The sequence below is a fragment of the Suncus etruscus genome, chromosome 1 (assembly GCF_024139225.1).
Source record: "Suncus etruscus isolate mSunEtr1 chromosome 1, mSunEtr1.pri.cur, whole genome shotgun sequence".
NCBI classification, from domain to species: Eukaryota; Metazoa; Chordata; class Mammalia; order Eulipotyphla; family Soricidae; genus Suncus; species Suncus etruscus.
Genome location: NC_064848.1, coordinates 61,108,944 through 61,135,736, shown reverse-complemented (window position 1 = coordinate 61,135,736; position 26,793 = coordinate 61,108,944). Strand labels below are relative to the sequence as shown.

General features: G+C 47.7%; 2 protein-coding genes across 3 annotated transcripts; both read left to right on the top strand.

The window, feature by feature from the left end:
* The first annotated feature begins 1,627 nt into the window (after positions 1-1,627).
* Positions 1,628-10,758, top strand: PIGO (phosphatidylinositol glycan anchor biosynthesis class O). Of its 2 annotated transcripts, XM_049773032.1 has the most exons (10): positions 1,628-2,258; positions 3,511-3,654; positions 3,814-3,937; positions 4,253-4,412; positions 4,568-4,747; positions 4,977-6,498; positions 6,991-7,197; positions 7,420-7,661; positions 9,481-9,551; positions 9,710-10,758. In XM_049773032.1, exons 1-10 carry the CDS (start codon positions 1,748-1,750, stop codon positions 9,825-9,827), a joined length of 3,279 nt encoding a protein of 1,092 aa, XP_049628989.1. In that variant the 5' UTR covers positions 1,628-1,747; the 3' UTR covers positions 9,828-10,758. The 2 variants fall into 2 exon arrangements, with proteins under 2 accessions (XP_049628989.1, XP_049628999.1); XM_049773042.1 differs by lacking the exons at positions 9,481-9,551; positions 9,710-10,758 and having other exon boundaries at positions 7,416-7,589.
* A 7,637-nt stretch (positions 10,759-18,395) lies between these two features.
* On the top strand, positions 18,396-25,252 carry FANCG (FA complementation group G). The gene is made up of 14 exons (XM_049774263.1): positions 18,396-18,653; positions 18,855-18,945; positions 19,351-19,482; positions 19,844-20,046; positions 20,945-21,080; positions 21,246-21,376; positions 21,478-21,624; positions 22,176-22,327; positions 23,071-23,145; positions 23,371-23,691; positions 23,828-23,874; positions 24,078-24,233; positions 24,647-24,770; positions 24,925-25,252. The coding sequence occupies exons 1-14, from the start codon at positions 18,558-18,560 to the stop codon at positions 25,031-25,033; spliced, it is 1,920 nt and encodes a 639-aa protein (XP_049630220.1). The 5' UTR covers positions 18,396-18,557; the 3' UTR covers positions 25,034-25,252.
* Positions 25,253-26,793: the final 1,541 nt, after the last annotated feature.

Sequence of the window (26,793 nt, the reverse complement as noted above, 5' to 3'; positions counted from 1 at the left end):
CTGGGTATAGCTCAAAACCTCCAAATAAATAAATTTGTAAGGAGTTCTGAGGGATAGTCTAAAGAGCACATGCTTCACATGGTAGAGACCTATGGTTAGATAATTTGCACGGCATGGTCCCCAGGTCAACTCTGGATGTGATCACAAAACAAAACAAACAAAAAAAGTGTACGACTTGGAGTGGATGAATATCTTTCAGTTAAGCAAAACTATACAAAATATTGTCTTTATTTTACAGATGGCTCCAATAATGACAGAGTAGTAGAGGTAGGAATCAAGTTGTTTGAGACCAGAAGCCTTGATCTTAATGCAAAACCAACTCAGCTCCAAATCCCCAGTCTCAAGCTTCACTAGACTCTCCAACCAAACCAGCCTTGCCTCTTGGCTAACCCGGCGGTCCTGGCCGAATTTCCTCGGAGGCGCCGGCAGATGGCGCTGGGACCCGAGAGGGCCGCTCTGGCCCGCGCGTGTCGTCGGTGGTGCCAGCCGGTAGGTGCCGCCGCTGCACTTCCGGGCGCTGGTCAAGGTGAGCCGGGCTTCCGACAGCCCTCTCGACTTTCATTCAGTAAGGCCCCTCTATCCCTCCACATCTGAGCCGAGAGTGAACCCCGTACCGGGATCGGGGTGCCCATGCGGACGCCGGAGAGGCACCGGAGGAGGCGGAACTGTTGGCGTCCTGCCGAAACCCTCCGGCTCGAGACCCGCCACCTTGGCGCGGCTGCGATGGGGAAGTGGAGTCTCGGTGCTCTGGTCTAGTTTGGCCGCCGAGAGCCGCGCGCGCCTCTTCGCCTGCGTCTGCGTCCCCTCGGTCCCCGCCAGGCGGCGCCGTCCTCTGCGTGGTGCTCGAAGCAGCGTGGGGTCTGAAGACCCGGAGAGAGGAAGAGCAGTTAGAGCTGTCAATCGCACACGGGCAGGTGGTTGTGTTCCACTCTCCTAAGGGCCTAAGCCCCTTGCGAGTCCTGGAAGCGTGCATTTGGTTTTTGGCTGTAGCTTTTCCTAACCCTGTGCTCATGGGTCAACTCTCAGCTGAGCTTAAAGGACTGTGTGCGGTGCTGTGTCAGCCTAAGGCACACGCCTTAACTTAACCCTGCCTTGCACACACCTTAACCCCTGTCTTTGGGAATTCAGCTGGTTTTGGGTGAGAAGTGAGTTGGGTCACACCTTGAAGTACTCGGGCTCCATCTAGCTCTGTGCTCACTGGTCATTCTTGGCGGGGCTTGGGTGCAGGTGATTGAACAGAGTTGAACCTCAGGCCTGGCATGCACCTGAACTGCTGTACTACTGTTTTTTTGGGCCTTGGAAATCACCATCTTAAATTACTCAATTGATGACCATAGTATTCAGAAATTTGGTGTAAGGGGCCAGAGCGATAACACAGTGGTAAGGCGTTTGCCCAGCACGCTGCCCATTCTGGATGGACCCGGGTTCGATTCCCGCCATCCCATATGGTTCTCGGAGCCTACCAGGAGTGATTTCTGAGTGCAGAGCCAGAAGTATCTCCTGAGCATGACCAGTTGTGGCCCCCAAACCAAAAAATAATAATAATAATAATAAGGAAAAAGGAATTTTGGTATAAGTGGAGAGAAATTCGGTATTAGGTTGGCTGTAGAACTGTTTATCTTCAAGAAGGCTTCCAGGAAGATGATTCTAGTTGATCTTTGTATTGAGGAACTAAAATATTCACTGGGTCTTGGCCCCATTTTAATGAATTCCCCCCTTCCTCCCACCCCCAGCCCCAGCTCTCAGGATGCCAAAGATCTTGGTGCTGCTCTTCCTGACATGGGTCAGCTTCATCTTCTACGCTGGCATTGCCCTCTTCACCAGTGGCTTCCTGCTCACTCGTTTGGAGCTCACCAACCATAGTAGCTGTGGGGACCCCCCAGGCCCTGGATCCCTGCCATGGGGAAGCCAGGCGGAGCCTGGGGGCTGCTGGATGGCTTCCCGGTTTGCCCGAGTTGTTTTAGTTCTGATTGATGCTCTCCGATTTGACTTTGCCCAGCCCCAGCACTCACGGGTTCCCGGGGCACCTCCAGTCTCCCTGCCCTTTCTGGGTAAACTGGGCACCTTGCAGAGGATACTGGAGATTCAGCCCCACCATGCCAGGCTTTACCAATCTAAAGCTGACCCTCCTACCACCACCATGCAGCGCCTTAAAGCCCTCACCACTGGATCACTGCCTACCTTTGTTGATGCTGGGAATAACTTTGCCAGCTATGCTATAGTGGAAGACAATCTCATCAAGCAGTTCTCCAATGCAGGTTAGTTTGGGAGTCTTTGGAGGCCAGGAGTCTGGGACAGATTTCTTTAGAAATCAGAGCACACGAGGAAAATGGATACTGTTGAATGATGATCTTTGATCTTTGGTTACAAAACATTCCCAAGTCGTGGATGGAGGAGATGGGGAAGGAAGTTGACTAACAGAGGCATGAGGATGCTGATGGAAGCTCTTGGGCACTTTGGTGCTAATGAAGGTGTAGTCACCTAGTACATTAAAATCATGAAAGTTAACTCTATTGTAGCCCTGTTACCCAAACTACAAGGAAAATGAAAGTTTAGTAAGTCTGGAGAGAGTACAGTGGGTAGGGGGCTTGTCTTGCACATGGCTGACGCAGGATCGATTCCCAGCATCCTATATGGAACCCTGTGCAACTGCTCAGGGTACATGTGCTGAATGTCGAGTAACACCTGAGCACCTCTGGGTATGAATTTTTTCCCCGGTACCCTCCCCCCCCAATCTTAAAAAAATCGTAAACTGTAGAAGTCAGAGAGCTAGAACTTAAGATGCCAAACTTCACGTTTGATTGTCTGGTGGAATATATGATGCCAGGCTTCATGTTTGTCTGGTGGGAGGAGGAGATTGAGGTATTGCTTGAGGAAGTACAGGTCTGGGATTTGTTTGTCCATCTAATGTGCATGGTGTGTTGATTTACTTTTGTAGAGCTCTGGGTTTAGGGCAGGAGAGATGAGAAGAAGGTAGGAGCTTGGTGCTCTCAGTGGGGGAGGAAAGGGTGAAGGAAAAATGGAGCAGCAGGGGCTAGAGAGATAGTTCAGAGACTCAAGTGAATCCAGTTTGCTTCATGGCACTTCATCTGGTCTCCTGAGCACACTGGTAGGAGTAGTTTCTAAATTCTGCCTCTTCCCATAAAAGAAAGGAAAATGGAGCAGCAGAGATCGTCAGAGACAGAATAAACAGAACCTTTTGTATAAGCAAGATATGAGGACCGAGAGGTGGTGCAGTGGTAGAGGATTTGCCTTGCATGTTTGAGGTCCTGGGTCCATATCCTGACACAGCCAAAAATCAAAAACAAAATCAGGAATAAAGTGGTTGTGGTGGAGTATGGTTATCAAGCAAAGCTTCCCAGAATTCCTAGAAAATGTTCATCCTTGAAGGATAAAGCGTTACTGGATGGAATTGCTATTTGGGGCTTCTGGGGGCTCTTTCAAAGGCCTCATCTTTTCTTTTTTCCAGCTCTGAATCTGCTCAGGCTATGCCTCACTCTGTCCCTGCAGGAAGGCGTGTGGTGTTCATGGGAGATGATACTTGGAAAGATCTCTTTCCCGGAGCGTTCTCACAAGCTTTCTTCTTTCCATCCTTCAATGTTAGAGACCTGCATACTGTGGACAACGGCATCCTAGAACACCTCTACCCAACCAGTGAGCAAAGGCCGAGTGCCAGCCATGCAAGACTGGGATCTGGGGGGACTGCCTCATTTCTCTACATTTGAGCATCCTATGGCTATGACCTTGGCTGTTGCCCCTGGCTGTAGGAGCCTGGCCTTGTATCCCCTGTGCTTACTGTCCTCCTTTCCACAGTGGACAGTGGTGAATGGGATGTGCTGATTGCTCATTTCCTCGGTGTGGATCACTGTGGCCACAAGCTTGGTCCTCACCATCCTGAAATGGCCAAGAAACTTAGCCAGATGGACCAGGTGATCCAGTGAGTGTGGGCGATTGTGGGGGAGTAGCGGGGAGTGAGTTTCTATCTAAATACTCTTTAAGAAAAAAGTTCATTTTTCTGTCTCCTGGCTAAATTCTTTCTTCACTGTGCTTTGTTTCTGAGGTTAGAGATCTCACCTTCCTTTAGTTTCTCAGCCTGTGGTTTTGGATAGTTGGGTCATGACCAAAAAGGGATTGCTACTCCAAAGGACTGGGCCCTTCTTAGGGAAGTTATGGATGGCTAGAGGTGAATGGGTCCTATTCTGTGAAAAACCTTTATCCATCCCTATGTTCTGATACAGTTCTTGTTTCCCAGGGGACTTGTGGAGCGCCTACAGAATGATACATTGTTGGTGGTGATTGGGGACCATGGAATGACCATGAATGGGGACCATGGTGGGGACAGTGAGCTGGAGGTCTCAGCTGCACTTTTCCTATACAGTCCCACAGCCCTTTTTCCCAACTTCCCACCAGAGGTGAGACCTGAGTATTCAATATTCAGCCCATTGCATAAATATGGCAACCCCATGGAACCCCCTTTGAAGTTCCCCAATCCACTATCTGGTATTCTTTACCAAACACTAACCTCAGCACTGTGAGGATCTGACTGACTCCTGTTTGTGTTTTCTAGGAACCAGAGGTCATTCCTCAAATCAACCTTGTGCCCACATTGGCCCTGCTACTGGGACTTCCCATTCCATTTGGGAACATTGGGGAGGTGATAACTGAGCTGTTCTCAGAGGTCAAAGACTCCCAGCCACTCTCCTCCACTTTGGCCCAGGCCTCTGCACTTCATCTCAATGCCCAGCAGGTAGGTGACAGGCTCTGCCTGGGGATAGCAGAATGGTCCATTATCCTTTGTTTTGTCTTACTCCCACCTCCATTGTTTCTACTATGTGTCCTGATTCTATCTTTCCTCCCTTCCATCTAGTCCTGAACAGAATTTGGGCCCCACATTTCCTCATAAGGACTTTGATTTTGCTTCTATCCTGGATATCATCTCTGAACCCTCCCCTTTGACCTTTGACTGTTTCTGCCAGGTGTCCCGGTTTCTTCGCACCTATTCAGCTGCTGCTCAGGACTTCCAAGTTCAGGAACTGCATCGGCTGCAGAATCTCTTCTCCAAAGCCTCTGCTGACTTCCAGAGACTTCTGCATAGCCCTCAGGATGCTGAGGCAGCCCTGCAGACTGTGATAACAGAGCTGCAGCAGTTCCTGCGGGAAGTTCGGACCCTGTGCATTGAGTCCTGGGCTCAGTTCTCTCTGGTCCGCATGGCAGGGGGTGTCACTCTCCTGGCTGCTGCCTGCTTTCTCTGCCTGATAGTTTCCCAGTGGTCCTGTGGTTCTGTGGTCCAGGACTTCTATTTCTCCCCTCTCCTAATATCCATGGCTGGGGCTGTAGTGTGTGCTGGAATCTTGGCAATTGCTGGACTCAAGCTGGATCTAGCGGTTCTTGGAGCCATGGCTGCAGTAGGCTCACTCCTGCCTTTCATATGGAAGGCCTGGACAAGACTGGGAGCCAAGAGACTCCTCGCCACCCCTCTACCCATCCCGGGACCTGTCCTATCCCTTCTACTCATTCGTTTTGCTTCTTTCTTCTCTGATAGCTTTGTGGTAGCTGAGGCCGTGGCTACCCGCTTCCTTTTGGTCTCTCTCATTTTGCTTGTGGTGGTCCAGCTTCACTGGGAAAGCAAACTGCTGCCCCCTAAGATCCTCACAATTCCTCGTTTGGGCTATTCAGGATCCCCAGCCCCTCCTCGGCGCCATGGCACCCATGTCCTGGGGTTAGGAGTTGGGTTGCTTTTGTGTATAAGGCTTGCGGGGCTCTTTCATCGCTGCTCTGAAGAGACGCCTGTCTGCCACTCCTCACCCTGGCTGAGTCCTCTGGCCTCCATGGTGGGGGGTCGGGCCAAGAATCTGTGGTATGTAGCCTGTGTGGGGGCCCTGGTGACCCTGCTCATGGCTGTGCGCCTATGGCTTTGCCGCTATGGAAACCTCAAGAGCCCTGAGCCACCAGTGCTTTTTGTACGCTGGGGACTGCCTGTCATGGTTCTTGGCATGGCCGCCTACTGGGCCTTGGCATCAGGGGCAGAGGAAGCACCACCTCGTCTTCGGGCTCTGGTGGCTGGAGCATCAGTTGTGCTGCCAAGGGCCATTGCGGGGCTGGCTGCTTTAGGGCTCCTGCTAGTGCTGTGGAGGCCTGTGACAGGACTAGTGGAAGCAATGGCAGGTGCACCAAGAACCAGGACTGTCCTCACTCCCTTCTCAGGCCCCCCCACTTCTCAGGCTGACCTGGACTACGTGGTGCCTCAGATCTACCGACACATGCAGGAGGAGTTCCGGGGCCGACTTGAACAGACCAAGCCCCAAGGCCCTCAGACTTTGGCTGACTACCAGTTGGGGAGCATCTACTCGGCCACTTTGGTCACTGCCCTGACACTCTTGGCCTTCCCACTCCTGCTATTGCACGCAGAGCGCCTTAGCCTTGTGTTCCTGCTCCTGTTTCTGCAAAGCTTCCTCCTCCTGCATCTGTTGGCAGCTGGGATCCCTGTCAGCACCCCTGGTAAATACATGTCAACCCCTAATGCATTTGAAGATTGCAGTCGTGTGTAGTCAGCCCCTCTTGTCTTTTTTTTGGGGGGGTGGGTGGCTTGGGGGCCACGTCTGATGATGTTTCAGGGCTTACTCCTGGCTCTATGCTCAGGGATCATTCCTGGTAGTGCTCATGGGACTGTATGGAGTGCTGGGGATAGAATCCAGTTTGGCCACATGTAACGCAAACACCCTACATTCTATATAGTACTCCAGCATTTTCTAACTTCCCCATGGTAGAAGAGGTAAATTATCTGCATCTAACAGTGAGCTATGTGTGAGAGAAAGTAACAGAGCACAGCAAGGAGTTTGGAGCTTTATGCTGCCCAGGGAGATTCAGATCACACTTGTTTGTGGTGGTCAGGATCTTATGGGTGTGAGCACTGGTTTCCAACTAGTCATGGGGCCTTTGACTGTGGGTTAGAGAGGATCATGTCTGTAAGAGTCATTTCTTTTCCCACAGGTCCTTTCACTGTGCCCTGGCAGGCAGTCTCTGCATGGGCCCTTATGGCTGCACAGACTTTCTACTCCACAGGCCACCAGCCTGTCTTCCCAGCCATCCATTGGCACGCAGCCTTCGTGGGCTTCCCTGATGGCCATGATTCCTCCACCTGGCTGCCTGCTCTGCTAGTGGGAGCCAACACATTTGCCTCCCATCTTCTCTTTGCAGGTAATTCCTCATCTCTTCTTTGTTCCTAACACTTTCTCTGAATTTGTATAAGAAAATGAAAGTTCTGGATTTGAATTGGGAGATGGGATTGTGTTGGATCTTTGGCAACCCCTATGCCCTTCCCAACTAGAAACCTAAACAACCACCAGGGTAGTTCGGCAACAGGGGAGGGCTGGGTCCTGGGCCCTCCATTAATTCTCTTTCTGCTTGCTTCTGAGGCAGTGGGCTGCCCTTTGCTCCTGCTCTGGCCCTTCCTGTGTGAGAAGAGTTCAGGATCTCAGAAGAGGCGACCACCACCAATGAATGAATCTGAGGCCAGAGTTAGGTTGGAGAAAGAGGAGGAGGTGGAGGAGAAGAAGCTGCTGATGGAGAAGCGGTTCCGGAATGCACCTCACCATTTCAATGATTTTAATGTAGCACTGCTCCAGTTGGGCCTCAAATACCTCTTTGTCCTTGGTATTCAGGTGGGTGAGGGTAAGAACCTGGAGTTCCTGGTCTTTTCTCATGTGTGCACATCACATTTCTTTTTTTTTTTTTTTTTTGGGCCACACCCGGCGGTGCTCAGGGGTTACTCCTGGCTGCTCAGAAATAGCTCCTGGCAGGCACGGGGGACCATATAGGACACTGGGATTCAAACCAACCACCTTTGGTCCTAGATCGGCTGCTTGCAAGGCAAACACCGCTGTGCTATCTCTCCGGGCCCCGCACATCACATTTCTTTCTTTTCTTTCTTCATTTTGTTTTTTGGCCATTATCTGGTGATACTCAGGGCTTATTACTGGCTTTCCACTCAATGTTGGTCTCTGGGGATTTAAACTGATCAGCTGTGTGCAAGAGAAGCAATTTACTTGCTGTTTTATTACTCTAGCCCCTATACATTACTTTTTTATTTTGGCCACACAAGGTGGAGCACAGGGGTCACTCTTGGCTCTATTTAAGAATTACTCCTGGAAGGCTTACAGGGACCATATGAGACGTCAGGAACCTAACCCATGTCAGCCACATGCAAGACAAGTACTCTACCCACTGTACTAACACAATGGCCCTTACACATTATTTTGGAGGTGGGGGTTGGTCCACACCTGGTGATGCTAAGGGGTTACTCCTGGCTATACGCTCAGAAATGGCTTAGGATACCACATGGGATGCTGGGAATCGAACCCAGGACCATTGTGGGTCAGCCACGTGCAAGGCAAATGCCCAACCGCTGTGCTATCGCTCTGTCCACCCCCCCTTCTTTTTCTGGTGGTGCTCAGGGATTAGTCTCGGCCCTTTGCTCAAGAATCACTCTTGGGGGGCTGGAGAGATAGTATGGAGGTAAGGCATTTGCCTTACATGCAGAAGGACGGTGGTTGGAATCCCGGCATCCCATATGGTCCCCTGTGTCTGCCAGAGGCGATTTCTGAGCATAGATCCAGGAGTAACCCCTGAGCGCTGCTGAGAGTGACCCAAAAACCAAAAAAAAAAAAAAAAAAAAAAAAAATCAGTCTTGGCAGGCTCAAGGGACCATATGGGATGCCTGGATCAGCTGCTTGCAAGGCAAACACCTACAGCTGTACTATTGATCGAGCTCCACACATCATTCTTTTTGTCTTTTTGATTTTTATAAGCCACACCTGGCGGTGGTCAGGGGTTACTCCTGGCTCTGTGCTCAGAAATCGCTCCTGGCAAGCTCCAGGGACCATATGGAATGCTGGAAATAGAATCCGGGTCTGTCCCAGGTTGGCCACATGAAAGGCAAATGCCCTATGTGCTATCTCTCCGGCCCCACATCACATTCTTTATCTCACACTTCACTGAACTCCAGGTGAGGTACAGATGAGGAAAGAAGTGCCTTAGACAGCAGTGTTGAGACTTGAGCCCAAATCTTCTTCATTTAATCCTGGGATGTTTATTCTCTCAAGCTAGATCTGCCTTGCTGGTTTCACTGAGGGTCACTCAACAGTGGACAGACTGAGGGAATAGCTAGGGTTCTGTCCCAAGCTGTGGAAAGGACCCTCCTGGCCTGCACTGCAGAAGGTATGGATAACATCTTCCTCCAACTTCAGAGGCAGAGCCTGAGCATTAGTGAGTGGCAGAGATAGGGAAGATTGACCAAAATTGTACAGTGTGTCTATGGGGTCAGGGCGAGAATGAGATTTTCATGCCTCTTAGCATATGGTATATTTCTCTAATACACCCGACTTTCCTGCTTTATTCAATCTTCACAGGTACCTATGGTGATTTTCTCTTAGACCCACTTCCCTTCCCTAGAAACTTGACCCCCCTCTTCTTCTCCCTTAGATTCTGGCATGTGCCTTGGCAGCCTCCATCCTCCGAAGGCATCTAATGGTCTGGAAGGTGTTTGCCCCCAAGTGAGTGGATTTGCTTAAGAGATTGAGGCAGAGGTAGAAGTAGGGGAGGTGAAATTTGGAGCATAAATTGCATTCAAAATGGGCACGGTTTAACTTCTGCAGGGAAAAGGCCCTGATCTGCTTTCAGTATTCCCTGAGATCCTCACTTCTCTCTTCAGGTTCATCTTTGAAGGCGTGGGCTTCATTGTGAGCAGCGTGGGACTTTTCATGGGTATTGCATTGGTGATGCGAGTGGATGGTGCTGTCAAACAGCTTGTTCAGTCCCAGCAGAGGTAGCCCAGGCTGCAGGTGATGGCCTTTGGCCCTGGAGAAAGCTGGAGAATAGGTCACCATGACCCACACAGGTGCTGGATCATCTGCAAGAGCAGTCATACCTCTTATGCACTCTTATGGGACACTTCACTTTTTTATATTCAAAATCATATGGGGAGATTGCACCCCTAAGCCATGTTTTGGAGGCATCTGAGGGATTGTGTTGATAGTATGCCTCCAAATTGGAATAAAGTAATAATAGATATGTGCATCTGAGATTCCAGGAAGCAAGAAAGCGTCTGATGTTCTGTAGGGAGTAGGGGCAGTGCCACTGTCTCCTAGAAGGTTCAGGGGAGATCAGCCCTCTTACAGACTTAGAGTCCCCCCTGGGACTGCTGGGAAGTAGTTGGAGTGGTCTGAGTTCACACTCACCTCTCCCAATTCCTTCATATTGCACATTCATTTTCCTTTTTATGCAATATGTTTGATGACAGATGGTGAAAAGCAGCCTCAGCATGAGGGAAAATACAAGACTTCCATTTTCTAATGCCACATATTGTCCTCTCTTTCTTCCACTACTTTGTCCCTTCACTTTATAGCACCCTTAGACCTTTCACATCTGAGGAGTTTAACAGAAGTATTACTTACGTTTTGCAAGTTCAATCCTCTAAACCTCACGGTCCTCCAGTTAAAGTTCTTTTTGGTTTTTGGCTACACCTAGTGGTTATTCCTAGTGGTTACACCAGGGTTTATTCCTGGCTCTATGCTTAGGAATTACTCCAAGTGGATTTGGGGCACCATGCAGAAAACCATGGAGCAAGCCTGGATCAGCTACAGGCAAGGTAAACACTCTACCTACTGTATTATCTCTCCAGCCCCTTAAAGTATTTTATTTGCATGCAGTTGATCCTAGTTTGATATCTGCCACCATGTGTTCCCCTGTGCACTGTCAAGAGTGACCCTTGAGAGATAGCACAGTGGCGTTTGCCTTGCAAGCAGCCAATCCAGGACCTAAGGTGGTTGGTTCGAATCCCGGTGTCCCATATGGTCCCCCGTGCCTGCCAGGAGCTATTTCTGAGCAGACAGCCAGAAGTAACCCCTGAGCACCGCCGGGTGTGACCCCCCCCCAAAAAAAAATTAATAAAAAAAAAAAAAAGAGTGACCCTTGAATGTATAACCAGTGGTTCTGAGTACTACTGGGTAGGAAATAAAAAAAAAAATGGGCTGGAGAGATAGCACAGCAGTAGGGCTTTTGCCTTGCACACAGCCAATCCAGTAGTTCGAATCCTGGCATCCCATATGGTTCCCCAAGCCTGCCAGGGCTGATTTCTGAGCACAGAGATAGGAGTAACCCCTGAGCGCCACCGGGTGTGACCCATAAGCAAACAAATAAACAAAAAAAGAACAGAGTGCTTCCCTCCCCTCCCAAGGACCACTAGTTGTGGCCCCCCAAGTGAAACATTTCTGTCAAGACTTCCCTGGCTTTTTAAAACCTATTCTGCCTTTTTTTTGTTGTTGTTTTTCTTGCCTTTTTTCCTATGCTGCCTTTTATCAGTATCTGTCCATCTTACACAGCTTTCTACTGTGTCCCGTGGATTATTCCTGATTTGAAACCAAAATTTTATGGATCTAAATGCTTTTCATGTGTGTCTCCTGTCTCCTCCATCCTCCTCACTCCATCTGTGTCAGAGTGAAATGAGAATATGAATTTGTGGAAATGTCCATCAGAGGAAGAGACTCTGAAGAGAAGGGTCAGGTCAAGGTAAGGTCTGAGAGACCCAGGAAAGAAGGTGAAAGAAAGACCCTGGAAGACAAAAAGTATTGAAGTTATTCCAGGAAGAAGCAGCTCTGCTGCCATGATTGTGAAGTAAAGGCCTTCCCTGCTGTGGGAGCTAAGGAAGAGTTCCAGTTATCCATAAAGGTCAAAGAAAGATAATGGTCAGTGTCACACTATGGAGGTAGAACATTTGTAGCCCTGGCAGGAATAGCTTTAACAATGCAAGGAGAGATCGTACCAGGCCCCAGCTAAATGATAACGAGAACAGCACCCTTTCTCTTAAAGCTGGATCTCAAGCATCAGTTAATGAGCAGTGGCCTGGGAGAAGTCTAAGTGCCCCATTCCCAGCACTGAAGGAAGGATTCATACTTTAGCCAGGGGTCCTCAAACTTTTTAAACGGGGCCAGTTCACTGTCCCTCAGACCATTGGAGGGCCGGACTGTAGTAAAAACAAAGATAATGAACAAATTTCTATAAACACTGCATATATCTTTATTTTGAAGTGAAGAAACGGGAACAAATCAATATGTGGCCCACGGGCTGTAGTTTGAGGACCACTGCTCTAGCCCCTCATCTTTCCTCAGGTCACTGGCCCTAATTCTAGTGCCTAAGGATTAGCTGATTGTAGTGCTGGGAATTGAACCTAGGTCCTACCACTATAAGATTTTACATTCCACCACAGAGCATATTCACTGAGCCACATCCCTGGTTCCTGTATTTTATCTACAAAATTCTACCAATTTTTTTTTAACTATACAGATCTGTGTCATTTATTTAATTGGTAAAGCCAAACATTTTCATAATATTAAATATTAAGAAGAAAATGTATGTTTTATTAAAATCAAACATTTACCTAATTCCAGAATGTGTCCAAGGAAACCCCATACTCATTTACAAGCACACCATAAGCCCCTCTGCTCCCAGCCTCTGACAACCACATTTGTTTTTGTCTCTTCAGATTGGCCTATTTGGGGCATTTTATATAAATAGTACCTTAAAAGATACGGTCTTTTCTGTACTGCCCTCTAATTCTATTTCTTTTTATGGTTGATGTTATTTTTGTTTGTTTTTGAATTATACCCAGTGGTGCTCAGGAATCATTCCTGATATGGCCCTGGGGACCACAGGTGGTGCCAGGGATCAAACCTGGGTCTTGCCTTCAAGGCAAGCACCCTGCCTGATATACTACCTCTCTGGCTCTAAAGTTCATTTGATTGCAGAATGGACCAAGACATATTTTTATGGCCAAGTAATATTTCATTATATGAATGCCTTGCCTTTTGTTTTATCTAGCCACCTACTGATTACTATTCACTGGTTTATACCCTTTGGTCTTCACGAATAATGCTGTTATGCTTATCTCTGTACAGTTTTTTGTTAGAGATATGTTTTCATTTTATATATATATTTAGTGGTATTTGACAGATTTACAGGTCTATGATAGCTTCATTTAATTTTCTTGAGAAACTGCCAGTTTGTTTTCAAAGGTGCTATGTCATTTTATATTCCCACCATCCACCTAAATATTTTTTATAATACTCTTACCTCTCTTGTGTTTATTCATCCAAGAGTATAGGAAGTGGTATGTCCTTGTTGGTGTTTGTTTTCATATTCATTTTTTTGGGGATCACACTCTGCTGTGCTCAGGACTTACTTCTGGCTCTGTGCTCAGGGATTACTCCTGGCACGCTCAAGGGATCATAGGGGTTTCTGGGTATCAAACCTATGTTGGCTGCATGCAGGGCAAGGGCCCTTACCTGTTGTACTATGTCTCCAGCTCCAGTCTTCATGTTCTTGATGAATAATGATGTTGAGTTTATTAAAGAATTGTGCATTCAAACTTGGTCTGTTTATCAGTTGGGAATATACAAATTTCTTATCCGATACTGTTTTTTGCTTTTTTGTTTTGTTTTGTTTTGTTTTTGTTTCTTGGGCCACTTCTGACTCTGCATTCAGGAATCAATCCAGGTGATACTTGGATATGGGATACCAGGGATCGAACCTGGGTTAGCATCATGCAAGACAAATGCCCTACCCTCTGTACTAACTCTCTATCACCCTCAAATACATATTTTGCAAGAATTTAATTCAATCTGTGGTCTTTAAAAAAAAAAACTTTTGGTACAAACTCAGCAGTGTCAGGGATATATCCAATAGTTCTGGGGATTGAACCCAGGCCTGCTGCATGCAAAGCATGTTTCTCTCCTTTGAGCCATCTCTTCCCACCCTCTGCCTCAGAAACTTCATATAAGTAGAACCATGCAATATGTGGTCTTTCTTGACTTAGAATGTTTTTTTTTCTTGTTTGTTTTTTGTTTTTGGGCCACACCTGGCAGTGCTCAGAGGTTACTCCTGCCTCTGCTCAGAAATCGCTTCTGGTAGGCACGGGAGACCAAATGGGATGCCGGGATTCAAACCACCATCTGTCCTGGATCGGCTGCATGCAAGACTAACGCCCTACTGCTGTGTTTCTCCCTGGCCCCTTAGAATGTTATATCTATATATATAATTATTATATTATTATTAATAATATGTGTGTATGTTTTTGGGTCACGCCTGGTGGCGCTTGGATTACTCCTGGCTCTGTACTCAGAAAAAGCCCCTGGCAGGCACGGGGGACCATTATGGGATGCTGGGATTCAAACCACCGCCTGTCTTGATAGGTTGCATGCATGGCAAATATGCCCTACTGCTGTGCTATCTCTCTGGCCCCTAGATTCTTTTTTTTGTGGGGGGGGGGGGGTAGGGGGGGTTTGGGTCACACCTGGCAGCGCTCGGGTTACTCCTGTCTCTATGCTCAAAAATCACTCCCAGGGTCCAGAGAGATAGCACAGCGGCGTTTGCCTTGCAAGCAGCCGATCCAGGACCAAAGGTGGTTGGTTCGAGTCCCGGTGTCCCATATGGTTCCCCGTGCCTGCCAGGAGCTATTTCTGAGCAGACAGCCAGAAGTAACCCCTGAGCACCGCCGGGTGTGGCCCAAAAAACAAAAACAAACAAACAAAAAACAACAAAAAAAAATCGCTCCCAGCAGGCTTGGGGACCATATGGGATGCTGAGTTTCAAACCACCATCCTTCTGCATGCAACTCAAATGCCCTACCTCTATGCTATCCGGCCCTCATTTGTTGTTGTTTTTTGGATTTTCGGCCACACCCGGTGATGCTCAGGGGTTACTCCCAGCTATGCGCACAGAAATGGCTCCTGGCTTAGGGGACCATATGGGACGCCTGGGGATCGAACCGCTGTCCATCCTGGCTAGTGCCGGCAAGGTAGACGCCTTCCACTCTGCACCATCGCTTTGGCCCCTAGAATGTTTTTTTTTGTTTGTTTGTTTTGGTTTGGTTTTTGGGTCACACCTAGCAGCGCTCAGGGGTTACTCCTGGCTCTACGCTCAGAAATTGCTCTGGCAGGCTGGGGGGACCATTTGGGATGCCGGGATTCGAACCACCGTCCTGCATGCAAGGCAAACGCCCTACCTACATGCTATCTCTCTGGTCCCCTTAGAATGTAATTTTTTTGGGGGGGTTCACACCTGGCAGCGCTCAGGGGTTACTCCTGGCTCTATGCTCAGAAATCGCTCCTGGCAGGCTCGGGGGACCATATAGGATGCCGGTATTCGAACCAATGACCTTCATGAAAGGCAAACACCTTACCTCCATGCTATCTCTCCGGCCCCTAGAATGTAATTTTTAAGGTTCATCTTTGTTGGTGAATGTATCACTTTCCCCTTTTTTTAGTTGCTGATTAAAAAGAATAAACCCTTTCTATGCCATTATGGTTGTGATTGAATACTGGGTATTTGTATTGTTTTCAGTGTTCAGCTATTGTTTGAGGACCACACCCAGCAGTGCTCAGGGCTTTTGTGGTCAGGCTGCACTCCTGGGATGGGCTCAGGGAACCTTGGGAGGTACTGGAGATCAAACCTGGGCTGGCCACATGTTGGTCAAATGCCTTACGCACTGTACTAACTGGCATATTATAAATACATAAATTTTTATATCAGGGGGCCGGGTAGGTGGCGCTGGAGGTAAGGTGTCTGCCTTGCAAGCGCTAGCCAAGGAAGGACCGAGGTTCGATCCCCCGGCGTCCCATATGGTCCTCCCAAGCCAGGGGGCGATTTCTGAGCACATAGCCAGGAGTAACCCCTGAGCGTCAAACGGGTGTGAAAAAAAATTTTTTTTATATCAATGCTTTTATTTTTGTTAAGTCTCATTTTAATATTTAGTGCCGCTTGCATTTTTTTATTAAATCGCATACATACAGAGTTAAAAAATTGTTGAGGGCCAGAGCAATACCACAGTGGTAGGGCATTTGCCTTGCAAGCTGCCAACCTGGGTTTGATCCCCAGCATCCTATATGGTCCCCAGAGCCTGCCAGGAGTGATTTCTGAGTGCAGACCCAGGAATAACCCCTGGGTGTGGCCCAAATACCAAAAAAATGTTGATCGTTTTGATTATACATTGTGCCAACACCCATCCCTTCACATGTATCATTTCCCACTCCCAATTTCCTCAGTTACTCCCCCATCCTCCCATCCTTAATTCAGACATCTCTCCTCTCTCTCTCTCTCTCTCTCTCTCTCTCTCTCTCTCTCTCTCTCTCTCTCTCTCTCTCTAATTTTTTCTTTTTTCTTTTTATATTTTGGTTTTTGGGCCACACTCGGTGACACTCAGGGGTTACTCCTGGCTATGTGCTTAGAAATCGCTCCTGGCTTGAGGGATCATATGGGATATGGGGGAGATCAAACTGTGATTCATCCTAGGTCAGCTGTGTGCAAAGCAAACACCCTACCTCTGTGCTAATGCTCCGGCCCCTTATTTTTTTAATAATATCTTCATTTAAGCACCATGTTTACAAACAATGTTTGTAGTTTGGTTTCAGTCATAAAAAGAACCAGTGCAACATTCCTACCACCAATGCCCCCATCGCCCTCCTCTCCCACCCCCTCCCTGTATGTGAGACAGGCATTCTACTTCTCTCACTTATTAACATTGTCATGATAGTTGTTAGTGTAGTTATTTCTCTAACTGAACTCACCACTCTTTGTGGTGAGCTTCATATGTGAGCTGGTCCTTCCAGCCCTTTTCTCTATTGTCTCTGGGCACTATTACAATAATGTCTTTAATTTTTCTTAAAAATTAAAAATAGATGAGTGAGACTGTGCCTGTCTTTTTCCCTCTGACTTATTTCACTCAACATAATAGATTCCATGTACATCCATGTATAGGAAAATTTCATGATTTCATCTTTCCTGAAAACTGCATAATATTTCATTGTGTGTATGTACCACAGTTTCTTTTTTGTTTGTTTATTTGTTTTTTGGGTCACAACCGGCAGCGCTCAGGGGTTACTCCTGGCAGGCCATATGGGTCACCGGGATTCGAACCACCGACCTTCTGCATGTGAGGCAAACGCCTTACCTCCGTTCTATCTGTCCATCCCCCCCCCTTTTTTGAATGTACCAGTTTCTTGAGCCACTCATCTGTTGAAGGGCATCTTGGTTGTTTCCAGATTCTGGCTCTTGTAAATAGCACTGCAATAAATAAAAGTGTGCAGAAGGCATTTTTGTATTGCATTACCCCCCCCCTCCCTCTCTCCATCCCTTTAATCCTTTCAGTTTGCAATGCTGTTACTGAAGGGGCCTGTTATAAATACTTTTTTTTGTCATACCCAGCAGTGCTCAGGGTTTACTCCTGGCTCTACGCTCAGAAATCGCTCCTGGCAGGCTCCGGGGACCATATAGGATGCCGGGATTCAAACCACCATCCTGCGTGCAAGGCAAATGCCCTACCCCCATGCTATTTCTCAAGCCCCGTGTTATACATATTTTTAAGCTGCTACAGGCATTTAAATATAAGTGGTACCCTAGCCAGGAGAGATTTCTGAGCGAATAGCCTGGAGTAACTCCTGAGCATCACCAGGTGTGACCCCAAAACCAATACACACACATAGAGATAGAGAGAGAGAGGGGGGGGGAGAGAGAGAGAGAGAGAGAGAGAGAGAGAGAGAGAGAGAGAGAGAGAGAGCCATATTTCACTTCTCATGAAAGGATTCCTTGGAGTAGAATTGCTAAATCATATGATAAGCATATGCTTATTATTTTAAGAATGGCAGTAGCACAGTAGTAGGGCCTTTGCCTGCACGTGGCTGACCCAGGACGGACTCGGGTTCGATTTGTGGCATCCCATATGGACTCAGAGCCTGCCAGAGGCGATTTCTGAGCGCAGAGCCATGAACCCCTGAGCGCTGCAGGGTGTGGCCCAAAAACCAAAAAGAAAGGGAAAAAAAAAGTCCAGTATAAATCTATGTATATATTAAAAAGTCCAATGTCTCCACTTTAACTGTTATTATGTATGACAAAAGTCAGCTTTATTTTGCTTTCTAATTTTGCTTTTGGAATTCCTCCAGGGCCTGGGTCTGAGCACTAACTCAGTGTTGGTGGGGGGAATCACTCTCTGGGGTGGGACTTTTTCTCGGCCCATCTTCGCAGGACTCCAACTCCCAGGGTGCATCATGCAGCCCAGTTGTCCACAAAGGTGCAAGACCTAATAATGACCTGTTGTGTGGCAAAAGAAAAGAGCTGCACCCTGGTTTCGGTGCTGAGATCGATTTCTCAAGCCTGTTGTCCAACGTGGCTCGCAGGCCCGCCCCCTTTCGCCCGCCACGCCCCTCCTGCCTCTCTAGTAGGGCCGACTTTCCGCCTTGAGTTTCCGCAGAAGAGCCCTCGTCGCTCACCAATCGCACCGGGAGTTTTCCCAGCAGGGCCAATCAAAGGCGAGTGTCGAAAGGCGGGATGGGAGGTGGCTCCAAAACTTGGAGAGTGTGTTCCCGGAGTAGATGTTCGAGTTCCCTGGCTGCGACCCCAAAATGAGCTAGGAATTGTGGGGGTGTAGGCCTTCATCGACCCTCCCCTATTCGTTTGGAAACTCCAGTGGGACTAGATTTATCCTTCGGAAGCCTCCAGGAGTCGGAGCCAGAATGACCCACCGGATCCCTCTGGATTCCTCGGCTTCTCAGATCAGCTGTCTGGATCTGTGGAAGGAGAATAATAATCAGCTAGTGCGACAGCTCAAGGTAACCCAGTTACTGGGCTTGCATTACAGCCCCAAAATATCAGGAAGAGGATTTGCTATGGCTTTCCCCTAGCTGATGGAGAGGGGCTAATTTGACCTCCCCCAAACTGCCAGACCTGCCTGGAGATCGACTTCCCTTGCTACTGTTGAAGCGCAGAGGTAAGGACTGACTCTCAGAGACTCCCCCACCCACATTTGACAGGTGGCTTGGGACTCAGATCTGTCTTGGAAGCGACAGCATTTATCTCTGGACGCACTGCAAGGCTTCTCCGGACTCCTCCTTAGTCTGCGAGGTAAACAGGGAGTGGGGGATAAGAATGTGTCAGTGTCCCTTCTACCTTCACCCTGCCAGCCTAGGAAGTTCCCCTTCTCTACGGCTAGAGTTTAGATTAGATTGTTGCGGATGGAGGTTTTTACTGGGGGGTAGGGGAGGGTGGTGAGAACGGGGGGTGGTGGTGGTGGTGGTGTTTCTGTTTAAGGTGCTAGTCAAGATCTGTAAAGGAAACAGCAACTGCAGCGTTTGATGATGTTTCAGAATGGCCTGATCTAGAGAACTTTCTGCATTTTCCAAACCCTATCCCAAGAGCAGGATCTTTATTGAAGCCATTTTGGTTGTGGTGGAGAGATCTTTAGATTGTTTGGGATCTTATTTGGGACTCTTTTATGAAGTCTTTGGTGAGACTTGGGTCTTGCTCCAGGGCTGCCTGCGACTGTTACTATTCTCCCCTTGGAACTGACTGTCACCTGCAACTTGATTATCCTGAAGGTGAACCTGGCCCGGGGATTCATGGAGGACCTGGTCCAGGATATCCAACATGGCTTGGAGAGAGGTGAGGACCAGAGATTGTTTTCCATGCCCCAAATTTTATTTATGGAGAAAAATGCCCTTCAAAGTATCACCATGGGGCCGGAGAGATAGCTCAGCGGTAGGGCATTTTGCCTTGCAAGTGGCTGATCCCGAACAGTGGTTCAATCCCTCCCAGCATCCCATATGGTCCCCCATGCCTGCCAGGAGCGATTTCTGAGCACAGAGCCTGGAGTAACCCCTGAGCACCGCTGGGTATGTTCCAAAAACCAAAACAAACAAAAAAAATAAAAACAAAAACCAAAGTATCACCATGTACTCCCCAGATCAGGAGCACCACTGAGCCAGAGATGAAGCCCCACTTTAACTGTGTATCTGTTCTATAGTGCTGGAGACCCAAGAGCAACAGGGTCCCAGATTGGAGCTTGTGCTCAAAGGCCTTTGGGACTCTGCACTGCATGCTTCTGCCCAGCTGCCTGAGCTGCTCCCTGCCCTGCACCACCTGGCTGCCCTACAAGCTGCCCTCTGGCTGAGCACTGACAAGCTTAGAGAACTGACCTTGCTGCTGCAGATTTTGAATGGCAGTCAGGTAAGACCAGGTCCAACAGTCCCTCTCTCTTCCCATGCCTTCCTTCTGTTGCAGCACCATTGTGTACTGTTAATGCTGTTGTGTATTTTTGGTGTTCAGAGCATCCAGGTTCTCTCATGGACTCTTACATCATCTAACTTTAGCTGGTCTTCCACTGGGAGGGATTCTCTTAAAAGCATTTTGTTTGTTTCGGGTCCACCCCATGTTGCTCAGGGGTTACTCTCAGCTTTGTGCTGGCAATGCACAGAGGACCTTATAGTGATAGAGATTGAACCCAGATTGACTTGGGTGCAAAGCATATGCTCTAGCCCATTGAGTAGATTAGGTCTCTCGTGGCTTCTGTGAACTCTTCTCTAAGTTCTGGCTTCTCATCAGACTCCAAATGTGGAAGAAATAAAAGGAAAGGCCAGGGGTGGGGCTCAGGGGCAAAGTGATGTCTTGCATACCATGAAATCTGGGTTCAGGCTCATCTCCTTCAGGGGATGGTCCCTGGCTGGCCAGTCTGGGGAATCTTGTTGGCAGACGGAATAAAGTGTTAAAAACTTAAAAAAAAAAAAAAAAAAAAGAAATCTGGGTTTAATCCCTGACACCCCACCCCACCCCTGTGCCACCTCTACACACATAAATGACCCAAATAGATCTTGCCCCATGTTCTAGTGAGGAACCCACTAGAAAAAAATCACTATCACCTCAAATCTGTCTGTTTTGTCCCCTTATTGTTTACTCATAGTTTTCTAAGAATCAAGAAAAAAATCTCAGGAACCTTTTAACTGTGGGTACAGTTACGGCAGACTGAGCTAGCAGAACAAAGCTGGCTATTGATTTGGCCAGCTGATCATGACCAGCTATCATGAACAGGTAAGCTATCACTGATCTCTGATCATTCTTTCTTTCCCAGAATGGGGCCTCAGAGGACCTGCTACTGCTTCTGAAAAAATGGACTCCTCCATCTTCAGGGTCAGATGCCCCATTGACTCTGCAGGATGCTCGGGACTTGAAGGGCATCCTTCTGACAGCATTTGCTTTCCGCCAAGGTCAGCTTGACACATGCCTTTCCTGCTTACTCCCTGTCTTGCTAGGTCCTCTGCTGTCATGCTCTCATCAGATCTCATTCGGTTCAATGGAGCTTTTATGGACTTTTTTCTCCACCATGCTCTCTGCCTGTTTTAGTCTTCAACTTTACCATGTCATTTCCTCAGGCCTCCAGGAGCTGATTGCAGGGAATTTCTCCAAGGCACTGAACAACCTTCATGAAGCAGCCTTAGGTCTATGCTCTCGGCCTGTGATGGTCCAGGTGTATACGGCCATGGGCACCTGTCTTCGAAAACTGGTAAAGATAGTCCTTGGGTGGGTTAGGGAAACCACAAGTTGTTATGGAGAACTTTCTGCTTTGAGAGAGTAGCTGAGGATTGTGTCCTTTTCCTCCCCTAGGGTAATCCACAGAACGCTGTGCTATACCTGCTGACTGCCCTGAAAGGAGGATCAGCCAGTGGTCCCCTGCTTTTGGAAGCCTCCAGGATATATCAGCAACTAGGGAACACAGAGGCAGAGCTAGAAAGTCTGGAGCTGCTAGTTGAGGTAAAGAAATAGAAATAGGGGCCCGGAGAGATAGCACAGCGGCGTTTGCCTTGCAAGCAGCCGATCCAGGACCAAAGGTGGTTGGTTCGAATCCCGGTGTCCCATATGGTCCCCCGTGCCTGCCAGGAGCAATTTCTGAGCAGACAGCCAGGAGTCACCCCTGAGCAACACCAGGTGTGGCCCAAAGACCCAAAAAAAAAAAAAAAAAAAAAAAAAAAAGAAATAGAAATAGGCCAGGCCAGGACCTGGAAAATGGCCTAAGGGGTCGGAGCACATTCTCTGTGTATGGGAAGCCCAAGTTTGATCCCTGGGGCTCCATAGTCACAAGAGAACCATTGGAATTCTCCAGGGGTAGCCCAGAAGTTACCCAGGAGTAGCCCTGAGCACTGTTAGCTATAGCTTCACATGCACCCCTTAATCACTTCAAAAAGAATTATACCAGGTATGTTATAGGATATAGGGTTATTGCAGTGCTTGGTTGGTATAAGTAAAAGTAGATATATCGCTCCTGAAGATTATATATATTGATTTTTTCCTTTTGTTCTTGTTAGGTCTTAAGTACTACTCAGAGCCATGGATCCCCTCCACTTCTCATTGAGGTAGAGTTGCTACTCCCACCACCTGACCCAGCCTCACCTCTTCACTGTGGCACACATAGCCAGGCCAAGTACCTGCTAGCAAGTCGATGCCTACACACAGGAAGGTGAGATTTCACCTTGCTCATTCAATGTGAGTGGGATTCATTTGTCATGGGATAGATAAATCAGTATCATAGACACTTTTAACCATTCTCTGGTCCTGAATTGAGAACACTTCACCAAGCCACTAACCTGTGACTTCAAAATTTTTGAAATTGGGCTGGAGAGATAGCATAGGGTAGGGCATTTGCCTTGCATGCAGCTGACCCAGGACAGATGGTGGTCAAATCCCGACATCCCATATGGCCCCCCGAGTCTGCCAGGAATGATTTCGAGTGCAGAGCCAGGAGTAACCCCTGAGCGCCACAGGGTGTGACCCAGAAACCAAAAAAAAAAAAAAAAAAAAAAATTAAATGTAGGGTCCAAAGAGATGTACAAGGGTTAAGGTACTTGCCTTGTATCTTAGTTGACTTTGTGATTCAATTCCTGATACCACATATGTCCCTGAAGCACTGCTGGGGCACAGAGCACAGAGCACAGAGCCAGGAATAGTTCCTGAGCACTTTCAGGTGAGATCAAACTCTGATCTCCACAATAAAGTTCTTCAATCTCAAAAAAAAAAAAAAAAAAAAAAAGTTCTTCAATCTCACCAATCCATTCTGCAAGTAATTCCACATTAAGCCTAGGTTGGAGCTTCTATATTCCATTCTTCTCTCCTTATGGCCCTAGAGCTCTTTATCCACTAGTTAAGAGCCTATGTAAGAATCTAGTAGAGCCCAAGGTGAGGCCATGGATTATGATTTTTCAGGGCAGAGGCCGCTGCTGAGCATTACTTGGATCTACTGGCCATGTTATTGGATGATTCCGAGCCAAAGGTATATCTGTCTTTAAGATTCTCTGCAGGGGGGAGGAAGGGTTAGAATGCCTTTGGAGTAGAGCAGCACTGCTTTCTGGGTTTTTCCTGTGCTGTTCTGACCATCCTAATTGGTGGGCTAGATCAGGAAGGCTTAGCAGAGCAAGAGATCTAGGACAGCAAGTAGTGAGTGGTCTCTGCATGGACCAGAGCCCAAAAGAAAGGTTTAGGGTGGTAATTTATGCGTTTTTCAAGATGCTACATCCTTCTCCCACCCCAGTTTTCTTCACCCCTCGGTACTCCCAGGCCCAGTATGCCTGAGGTGTTTTTGGAGGCAGCAGCAGCACTGATCCAAGCAGGTCGCGCCAATGATGCTTTGACTGTGTGTGAGGAACTGCTCAGCCGCACTTCACCATTACTTCCCAAGATGCCATGGCTGTGTGAGGATGCCAAGAGAAGAACCGCAACCACAGCGTCACCACACTGCCCACTCTGGGTCTCTGCCACTTACCTACTTCAGGGCCATGCCTGGTTGAAAGTGGGGTCCCACAAGGAAGCAATTAGTGAATTTAGCCGGTGAGCAAAGGGTACCAACCCGGATGCAAGGTGAAATGTGGGAGCATAATTTTCTGATTGAGACCTGAGTAATCTCCATTCTACCCCCAGAATTTCTGAGGTTTATTCTTCATCCCTGTTCCATGTCTCTCTTCAGGTGCCTTGAACTGCTTTTCCGAACTACACCTCAGGATAAAGAACAAGGTGATTTAGTTTCTCAATTCTCCTTTTCTCTTCTAGAATGTTGGTTTCTCTTCCTTGTGCCCAGCCCACTAGGAGAAGTTTTTTTTTTTTTTTTTTAAAGAAACGTCAAATATAAGAAAAGACAGAGGGGGATTTTAGAGCAGGGGGTATTTTGGGAACTAGACGGCTGTGAGCACACTTCTTAACTTTGGGATGATCCCTAGGGCCTGTTTCCAACTGTGAGCAGGAGTATATGTCAGAAGTGGCACTACCACAGCTTCGTGCGGCTGCCCTGGTTAGTCGTGGACTGGAGTGGGTGGCTAGTGGCCAGGACATAAAAGCCCTACAGGATTTCCTCCTTGGTGTGCAGATGTGTCCAGGTATGTCTATTTCTACCCTATTGGCAAGGACAGAGAGGCCCATAGAGGAGGTACTTTGGGATATATGAGAGTGATAGTTCTTGTTAGGAGTGGTGATATGGGTTGTGTTAAGCCAAGATGTCCAGACATACAGGACAAATACAAGTATATCTGAATGCTTTCTGGGAGTTCCCCCAATCTTCCCAATGTCCTTAAATATAAAGTCTGTGCTGTTACTGTTAACAGAAATGTTGGAAAGGAGCAGAGTTAGCTGGGTAAGCAGTTGGACCCTGAGAAAAAAATTATTGGAAGGCCCTGGAGAGAGAGCATGAGTTTAGGCTCTTGCCTTGCATGCAGCTGACCCCGGCTCTATCCCTTATACTGCATATGGTTAGTATAAGGGTCAAATCACTCTCTCTGGGATGGGGCCACAGATGATCGAGATACTTCCTTTCACCTGCTTCGGACTCTGAGGAGGCTGGATAGGAGAGAAGAGGCCACTGCTCTCTGGCGGAAACTTGATGCCCAGGCTAAGTTGCCACAGGAGAGTACTACATGGTAAAGCTCTGAGGCCTGCTGGCTTGGGACTAAGGGGCATTTTGTATTCTGGAGTCCTCGGGTCTATGAGGTGGGAATGGTAAATGAAAGAGAAGTAATGGCTGCCAACCTGCTTGTTCCTTCATACTTAGACATCACCCTTCTTTCTCTTTAGGTCTATCCCCTTGTACCTAAAAATTTGTTTGAGCTGGATCCATCCCCCTGACCGCGAAATGCTTGTTGAAGAATTTCGGACATCTGTGCTGGAACCTTGTGACCTGTAGCTGCCATTCTGAGAAGAGTCTGAACTGCAACCGCAGGGGCCATCTCTGGCAGGGAAGACTTTTTGCATCACTATTCATATGGAATGTGATTGTAACTGACTATATATGCTTAACAGGAACAAATAATTCCATGAAGTTTGTCCTAGTTACTGCCATTCTGGTCCCAGATGAAGCTCCCCTCTACCAACAAACCATTGACTTTGCTTTGGTATTTTTTTTTCCTGTTCCCTCCATCCCCTTGCGTAAAATCTCAAACTTACCTCTTTGTCTGAGTACTATATATACATACATGAGGGAGAAAGTGATCTAATTCAGCTGACTCTGGCTGTTTATGACTTCTTTCTTTTGTTTTTGTTTTTGGTCACAACCAGTGATGCTCAGGGATTACTCCTGGCTATGTGCTCAGAAATTGCTCTTGACTTAGGGGACCATATGGGAAGCTGTGGGGAGTCAAACCTTAGCCGCCCTAGGTCAGCTGCATACAAGGCAAACGCCCTACCGCTGTGCTACCACTCCGGCCCTTTCTATGACTTCTTCTGGTATTCTCTACCTTAGGAACTTGAAGCTAGGTACAGGAAAGACCTGTCAGAATCCTTGCTCAGGAAACTGACTCTAGTTCTTCCTTGCCTAATGAATTTTATGCAATATGAAAGAATGTGTGGAGTAAGGTATGAAAGGTAGGCATCTCAGGACAAGGCAAGTATTTATTCATATTTTGGTTTTTGGGTCAGCCACCTGCAAGACAAACTACCTACCATCTTTTATCCCTCTGGCCCCGGGACAAGGGCAAGTATTTAATTTTTGTTGTTTGTTTTTGTTTTGGGCTATACTGAGTGGTGCTTACTCCGGCTCTGTGCTCAGGTATCACTCCTGTCTGTGCTCAGGGAACCATATACAGAGCTGGGATCAAACCTGGGTCAGCCATGTGTTTAAGGCTAGCACCCTACCTACTGTACTATCGTACTGGCCTGAGTTTATATATTTTTATTTTTTTAGGGTTTTGGGCCACACCAGCACCATTCAGGTTACTCCTGGCTTTGCACTCAGAAATTATAACTGGCAGATTCAGGGAAGCTTATGGAATGCCTTGGATTGAAACGGGTTATGTATGCCCTACCTGCTATGTTATTGCTCCAGGCCCCTGCCTAAATACTTATTTTATTCTTTTTGTTTGTTTGTTTTTTTGTTTTTGGGTCACACCTGGCAGCCCTCAGGGGCTATTCCTGGCTCTAAACTCAGAAATCGCCCCCGGCTCTGGGGATCATATAGGATGCTGGGATTCGAACCAACGTCCTTCTGCATGCAAGGCAAACGCCCTACTGCTGTGCTATCTCTCCGGTCCTATTTATTTTATTCTTATTATTTTGGTTTCTGGGCCACTTCCAGTGGTACTCAGGGCTTACTCCTTGCTCTGTTCAGAAATTACTCTTGGCAGGACTGCTTGCAAGGTAATTGCCCTACCTTGAAGTACTATCGCTCTGGCCCTAGTATTTATTTTTTAAAAGGGGAGGGACAGGCAGACCCAAGTCTTAGAATGACTCATCATCCCCTATCCTAATCCCAAATTCTAGACTTGACTGTCTCTGTGAGCGTATCTATTTGGATGAGAGAATGAAAGGTGAACCGAGTCAGCATTAGATCAAAATGCTGACTACCGATTAAGGTAGCTGGTATTTTGGGCCCAAAGGCTTCAGGTTACTGTGCAATCCATTTTCTTGCTACTTTGGGCTCTATCGACTGTACTGTGTTCTGCTGTGGTT